This window comes from Sander lucioperca, chromosome 18 (genome assembly GCF_008315115.2).
Source record: "Sander lucioperca isolate FBNREF2018 chromosome 18, SLUC_FBN_1.2, whole genome shotgun sequence".
Classification (NCBI taxonomy): domain Eukaryota; kingdom Metazoa; phylum Chordata; class Actinopteri; order Perciformes; family Percidae; genus Sander; species Sander lucioperca.
In genome coordinates this window covers 21,017,271-21,025,311 of record NC_050190.1, presented here as the reverse complement: position 1 = coordinate 21,025,311, position 8,041 = coordinate 21,017,271, and the positions used below count along the sequence as shown (strand labels likewise).

The 8,041-nt window shown below is 43.0% G+C and overlaps 1 protein-coding gene across 1 annotated transcript in view; it reads right to left on the bottom strand.

The window, feature by feature from the left end:
• Positions 1 to 3,740: 3,740 nt before the first annotated feature.
• bmp4 (bone morphogenetic protein 4) overlaps positions 3,741 to 8,041 on the bottom strand; it is an 8,884-nt gene continuing 4,583 nt past the window's right edge. The window contains exons 2-4 of the mRNA XM_031310206.2: positions 8,006 to 8,041; positions 6,975 to 7,339; positions 3,741 to 4,654 (exon numbers count right to left, since the gene is read on the bottom strand). The exon at positions 8,006 to 8,041 is cut by the window's right edge and continues 87 nt beyond it. Of these exons, the coding sequence (XP_031166066.2) occupies positions 3,801 to 4,654; positions 6,975 to 7,332 (1,212 nt within the window). The 5' untranslated portion in view covers positions 7,333 to 7,339; positions 8,006 to 8,041 and the 3' untranslated portion in view covers positions 3,741 to 3,800. The remainder of the gene's footprint in view (positions 4,655 to 6,974; positions 7,340 to 8,005) is intronic.

Sequence of the window (8,041 nt, the reverse complement as noted above, 5' to 3'; positions counted from 1 at the left end):
AATTCATGAGGTACTACATTCAGACTTAATGAAATATTCCATGCTTGTAAAGTCATCTGACGGGAAAAACAAAAAGATGTCAGAAGTACTGCGTGGTTGGATGTGCAAAACGATAGATTTGAACAGACAAAAAGAGTTGGAGGTGAATGAAAGGTGGCTTTTTAGAAATTTTGAAACATTTTCCCTTGTCACACAAGTCCAATGTCGATAGTATGACTTAAGAGTTTTCTAGCTCCATGTTGAAGCGTTGAGGCATAACAAATATTAGGGTTTAGTATGAGAAGGAGGCCAGAGAGAGAGAGAGAGAGAGGAAGAGAGAGAGAGAGAGAGAGAGAGAGAGAGAGAGAGAGAGAGAGAGAGAGAGAGAGAGAGAGAGAGAGAGAGAGAGAGAGAGATTTTTAAATACAGGAACAATTAGTGGAGTAATTGATTTGTGGATCAACAGAAAATGAATGATAACTTCTAATACTACTTCTAGTAGTTTCGACAAGCATGGATTTGCCAAATATTTGCTTTTTCCAGTTACTGAAAAGTTAGGATTTGTTGTTTTGTATCATTTTAAATTGGATATCTTTAAATATTGGACAGTTGGTCAGGGGGAGTTTTTATTTATTTATTTTTTTTACATTTTAAAATTAAATGATTAATTGATCATGAAAACAAAAGTTAGTTACAGCCCCATGTGGACATTTTTGCCTCGGTCAAAGTACAAAACTGCCAACTTGGAAGCACCTTTGTTACTTACCACCCCTAGCTGCCACTGTCAAAACATGAAAGTGTGAAAGACCTAAAGGAAGAAAGACCTGTTAATAACATAACTGAATAAAAAAAAAATTTAAGTAATAGTGTGGATTTGTTTTGACATGAGGTGGTAAGACTTACTCACTAAAGATTTCCCAGCCAGTCAGAAAGACATCATACAAATGAGCTCACAAAACCATACAACATAAAAGATTTAAAACTGCAACAGGCAGAGATATGAGACTCTATTTTCTTTCTTTCTGCTGTTTAATTCTTCTTCATCCAGAAAGTTGAAACTACTTTGGTGCGCGGTCACATATCATGCCACCAATGAGCTGTTTAAAGTAGAACGTCCAGCTATAGGTCCTAATTCTGAACACAGGATTCACAGTTACCTTGTGTCAAAAACCAAACTACCCCTTGAACTTTACTGAAACACAAAAATCGCATTTTCATAGGTTAGGGAATTTGGAATGTTTTGATTTGGAAGTTTGATGTACAGACACACACACATTCAGAGCTCTCACATCTGGTAACTCTGGGAGGGGGTGGGGGGAGATTTCAGCAATAGAGGGATGGCGTGCACCCACTCAAACAGGGCAATGTAAGCGAGGATCATCTTCCTTTGTTCCTGTGGGGAGGTTTACTGTCTATAAACACTCGGCTTTTACGGTGGAACATCCAAATAAAAAGCTTTTTGAAGACTTCACCCAGTCAATTAGTCGAGCAGTGTCAATAGACCTGCTGCATAATGACTCACCTGTAATTGCGTGAGAACGAGCACTTACAGGAGACTGAATGGCACGTCACATAGGAATGACAAAGCCCTCAATCTGTTTTTAAGGACTTATTCTGTAATTGACCCCAACCCCCTCTACCTCCCTTCACACACACACACACACACACACACACACACACACATTTACATTTGTCTATCTATTTCCTGAGATTCTTACACTTAGTGAAGCATTTGGGCTTGAGGCATGATGCTGCCAAACACAAACTGTGAAGGCGCGACTCAAGCCTGGCTGGTAAATTGAATGTCATGCTCACCGGGTGTGCTGTGCTTATATAAACGTCCCTCTCTGGGCCTTTTAATAAACATGCAACCTCTTTGTGTAGGGCAGTGGGATAATGAACAGGCCAGACAATTACCATAACTGGCTGATGTTATCTCAACTTCAGGGGGAGATCAGTTGAAATGTTGTAATTGCACTGTCAAGCTGCTGCAAAGACCCCCCCCCCCCCCCCCCACACACACACACACACACACACACACACACCCTTAGCCTCTTCTGCCTTCAGCCATTTCTAAATTAAATTCTTCTCCGTCTTCTCCTCCTTTAGCAGTCTCTCTTGTTTTTGACGTTGATATGCAGACATCAAAGAGAAGCCCAGCGGCCATTATGAGGGCCTGAGGGCCTTCGCGGGCACCAGTAGAAAAAAACTGACAAACCTGACTTGTCATTGAAAGAAATCACCTAATGGTGTAACTATTTCATTTGACACAACATACCAGTCAAGAAATATTTCAAATTTAAAAATACAGCTTCTATCTTTGGCCTTGAGATCAATTAACTGGGAACCTAAATTGCAGTAAAAAACACACCTCAAAGTGTAAAAAAATAAAATAAAAATCCCTTAAATGCTGATTATACTGTCAGCTTTATAAGTATTTAGATTTGTACATTTGTACATCAGAGATGATGATGTACAGGGCACTCTCTTGGAAACAATGCACAGCCAACGTCCCCCAGCAGTTCAAAGGAGGGCTCTCTCTAAACATTATCATATAATTTGGGCCAGCCGTCAGCTTGTAAATAAGTGATGTAGAAGCCCATTGTGTGATGGGGCACAGGTTGGAGACAGGCGTCTTTGCTCTGCCGGCATGAGCCGCCGGAGACAAAGGCAGGAGACAGAGCGTCTAACCTTTGATTCTTCTGAGGATTCAGCCGCCTTGTATCAGGGCAGGACGCATCGGCCACAATCATGCCCCCAATGTGGGGACGTCAAGAACAATAGAATCACTCTCTCACAGTCGGGCTCAACAACCCGCCCCGGCTGCAATTGGATTAGTGAGTGTCCAACCACCACATGTTAGCCTAATTGACATAAAAGTGAAATTTGAGAACAATAAGGCCCTAACCCTTAAAGGCCTGCTCGCTTTGAAATGGCATACCATTTCTATAACAGCTTCTGTCATGGAAAGTAGGATGAAAATTGAGAAAATGCAGAACCACAGGGTGATCATTTCCACTATTTGTCTTTCTTTGATGAAGTGTGAACCATTCATAGTTGGTGAGATGCCAGATAATAAGCCAAAGCATGTTTATTTGGAAAAGACAGAGCATCAGAAAGATTTCTCTGCTTTTATTTTTCTTTTAGCTAAAAAATAATTTGAACACATTTAAAAGGCCATTAGGAAGTATCAAGCTTAGAATTTAAATCTTAACTAAGATTAGATATTTTTACAAGAAGGTCAAATTGATTTTGTTAAGGGCCTTCTTAAAATTATCAGCTCAATATTGATGTAAAGAGGTTCATTCAAATCATTTATATATCATTTATGATTATATCAACTGTTTCCTTACGCAGTGCTCTAATTTACGCAAACAGACAAAGGGTGCATCTTGTGATCTGCTAGAATGTGTTATCGGAAGCAAGTCATGTTTTTATTTTTCTCTCCAAAATGTATATCATATGAAAGCAATAAATATTACCAGTAAATTAACTTTACTTTTTAGATTGTTTTTACTATTTTCTCAATAAAAAAAAACCTTATACAATCTAATGTACATTATGAAAAGTTGTACAGCTTTTTATGTTTAAAATAAGGACTCATTTTATTTTTAATATGTAGATATAAATATATATATTTTGTCAAAATATATGATCATATTGTCAAAGAAACAAAAAAAAGTGAGACAAACATACACCTCGACATAAAAGTTATAAATAAGGGTCCAAGTGAACATTTTTTGGGAGTAAAGACTGATTTGTTTTAGCGTCCATGTTACTTTTTTTCATGGCGCCAGGCCAAGTTCCTGTTAGTTTGTGTGTTAGCGGCAGCCGCAGCCCTCCACTACCATTTCCTGGTAGTTTTTTAGGACCACCTTGTCATGTTCGTCTAGATAGAGCATGGAGATGGCGCTGAGCTCTGTTGGCACGCAGCAGGCCTTGGGAATGTTGTTGTTCACAGAGTTCACCAGTGTCTGAACAATGGCATGGTTGGTTGAGTTCAGATGATCCGCCAGAGGAAAGGGGCATTCCCCATGGCAGTAATAGGCCTGGTAACCAGGGGGCGCCACTATCCAGTCATTCCAGCCTACATCGCTGAAGTCCACATATAGTGAGTGGCGCCGGCAGTTGCGGTTGCGTTTACGGCCCCGCTGCTTGGGGCTGCGCTTGGTCCGGCGGGTCAGCGGGTGACCCTTCCCGTCGTGGCCAAAGGTAACCAGGAGGGGGCGTAGCTGCTCCCAGTCCTCGCCAGGTTCCTGGTGCAGTGAGCGGCTGACGCGGACGTGTCGGCCCTGGTGGCGTGGCGTCTGGTTGAGATGCAGAACCTCCACGGCCAGCCCATAATTTGGTAGGCCCTCGCGAGTCCAACGCAGCACTGCAGGGCTCACATCAAAGCTCTCCCAGCTCGACGCGTTGTGCCGCACAAGCCGCGTATCCAAGAGCTGCGTGATTAGCTGCCCCGGCCGCGGCGGCTTCAGCACCTCGTACACGTTTATCCGGTGAAGCCCCTGGTGGTCTGAGAAGGCGTCAGCGATGGCCTCATCAATCTGATGACGGTAGAGCCTCAGTTCGGCAGAGGAGAGAAGCTCGTCCTCTGGGATATTGCTGAGGTTGAATAGGAAGCGAAGGGGCATGGTTTCTCCATCATACAGATCATGCACCCTCTCCATGTGCTCTGAAAAAGAACAAGAGGAGAAATGTTTCATTAGCTGCACAATTACGTAATGCTCAGAACTTGTAATGTCAACCAATGCAATAAAACAACTTTACTTTAAAGGACATCTTATTAATTAAAAAATATTCAGATATTGTCATTTCCATGAAGATACTGTATCTCTTGTTCACTGTACGGCTGTGTTCTTTACAGTATCAACAGATATATGTATTACAATAACCTCACACTTCCCCATTCTAATGTAGCTTAATTAACACAAAATAATGTCCATACACACTTTTCAAGACCTCTGGGATATTCAGGAATATAAATATATACCGTCTATGCTTCCTTATCTATCTATAAGGATTATCCAGCCCTTCTCTCAATGCTCTGAGCACTTTGCTGAAACATGCATTACAAGGAGGGTGGTGATTAACGTACCACAGCTACAGTATAAACACAGTGGAGGCTCCCTGTTCCACACTCAGTCTGCAGGTTTCTGGCAAGATCACCATTGTTGGGGAAAGGAATGTTGTGTCTACTATTTTCCTGCTCAATCCACCCCTGTTATTTCACACCCAGGCCCTAATCTTACCCAGGTGGTTCTCATTATTAAAACCTGCTGTGTTTTTGATTAGCTCTGCAGTTTGTTCACTTAAGACGTTTATCATTTTCATCATGAATAATCATTAAGGAGTCAGACAATACAGTAGAATCTCATTTATCTGAAGCCCATGGGAAAGGAGGTCTTGCGTGGGAATGCAACGTATTCAAATCCTCAACAAAATTGTATTCAAAATGTGAAATGTGCATACACCTTCTCGTACTCTGTGCTTTATAGTTTAATTCAAACTAAATCATTTCAAATTGTGGAAACACAGGAAGATGCTTCCTGTTACACACAGTCAATAAAAAACAGATCTTTCTTGCTGAATTCAAGATGAATGGTTACATGGTTTACCTCTCCTGTAAACATGTCTCCTCACCTAACTGTCCATCTGCTGCAGATTGTAATAACTCACTGTATTTTGGACAGATCGGTTAACTGAATCGCACAATGGTGCCATGGAAGCGAGCACTCCCACTCCCACACAGAAGGCCTCAAAGCGTATTATTAACATAGTTTAGTAAAGGAGGCTAACTGCCTGTAGAGAGCAGTAGAAACGAATGCACACACATATATCTGTGCACACACACATTGCATCACAGGTAGAAGTTCCTCCTCCAGTGCTCTTTCTTCCTATCTAACCTTGGTACATTGCTGTGTAAGTGTGTGTTGCCGTGTGCTACCACTAGCAGTGTGTTTGACATGTCCCATTAAGGCTGACTCATCCCTCCTTCCTCACTAAGGGCAGACATGTTCTGTAGCCCTAAAGCTCCACGTTTTTTCTCAGTTCACCACGCTACGAGATCGCTTCCTCACTTGCTAAGTCTGGTACAGCACCTCTGTCTCTCTCTCTGCCAGAGATCGTTTTCAAGCATTTGTCTGACATGTTTCAGTCTCGCTTTCCAACCTCAACTTACATTTAACAGATCGGGTACCCTGGATTTTGTCCAGGCCTAAGTGAACCCTCTGCATTTGTCGCTAAGACTAAGCAGATCCGAGTCACAATAAACAGAAACCCTTCTAACGTTCCAGTCTTTCTATCACACCGGCTTCTGAGACTGTTTTTCCATCTTTACAGAGAGCTGCATCGCCTGCTCTCAGCACCCACATTGTTGGCAGTAGGGGCTTTATTTAGAAGGCTGCAGAGTAGCATTAAAGATAATTGCACGTTGAGGAAGGTCCTTCTAAAAGAGCCCTCCATATAAACTGGAGACATGAGAGAGGAGCACACTCCAATTCCAGGCCAAGACTGGGCTTTTTTAAGCCATGTCCTGCTGGGTGGGGTGAGAAGTGTAAGTCAGTAATATGAAGGTATGCTTTCCCTTCAACTGCTAACCAAACATGCAGAGTTTTGTCAAATGAGGCTCTTGAGAGCTTGTCTGGCAGATTTTTTTTGCCCTTCTGTAGGCAGTGTTTGGTGACCACATCCTTAGATTCCTGGCTTATGGTGAGATGGGTGGAGCTGCCTTACAATCATGTTTCAAGGGATGTAGGACGTGTTACACTGAATACTTAGCAGTCCTCGCCCATGCTAATGAAATACATTACTACTAAAATCATTGGAATGCCTGGCAACAATGACCTCCTGAATGTTGTAATGTTTCTGTGCTGACATGATGCATTTATCATCTCTCTTCCTACTGATGGCAATATTTTCTACTTTAGATTTTTGTGGTTTTTAATTTCACCCTACTACATATGTGTCCAGTATCCTCCATTTTCTTTCCTTACCCTCATGGTGGAATCCCCTCACTGTGTTGGCCCGGCTGGCTGACCTCTCTGGGTACTCAAAAGCAATGTCGTGTGCCCCGCCCTCCTCAGCCTCCCCCGACTGTAGCCGATAGAGGTCCAGCAGGTAGCGAGGCACAGTGGCTGAGCGGCTGGGCCGTGGCCGCTTCTTGAGGCCGAACATGTGCAGCAGTGTGGCCTCAAAGTCCCGCAGCAGTTCATGGCTCTGAGCGGCCGAACGACCCTGCAGGCCCGGTACTTTCTTTTTCCCTTCTTCAGGTATCAGACTAGCATGGTTGCTCTCTCCCAGCAGGACTTGGCATAATAAAATGACCATCAGCATTCGATTACCAGGAATCATGATGTCTCTGAGGGGAGCAGCAGAGATAGAAGATTAGGAAAGGACTGAACAGAGCAGAGGGTAAGAGAATACAAAAAAGAAGGACAATGTAGGGCCTCCATTTTAACATAAAAGATTTGCTGGCCCTGGACCTTCTCCTCTAACTGTTCCCACTGAGGGCAGACACTAATTGATTTTAATAGTCCAGTCTGCCTTGTTTACAGTAAAGCAGTCCCCGATCTGATTAACCAGTTGCAGCTTATCTTTGGCGACATCCTCCAAAGGTAAACAGCTGGTTCAAGAAACCAAATTTTTTGAATGGAATCTGAGGGCCATTCCTTTTCACTTCCCTCCCTCCCTTCCCCCTATCTCCTCCCTCCTCCACTATGATTAGACAAATAGAAGAGGCAGCCCTGGGGTCAGAGCAAATTCTTAACTCGATAAGGAGCCACGGTCCCTCATAGTCTTCTCTAACCAGCCATGGGGCAAACCAGGGACTATGCGCCACACATTTAACTGAATAAAGCAGTTCCTCATTCAAATGCCTTGCCCAACACCCCATGGGGACTTCAGTTGAAGTCTGGATGAATGTCACATAAATCAGTGACTCAGTAGACAGAGGAAAAGGGGAAAACGCGAGATGCGGCAATGTATCACATGCCACAAATTGAAATGGCATGGCCCACTTACTTACCGACAGAAAATAAAGCATGGGAAAACAGTCCATGTT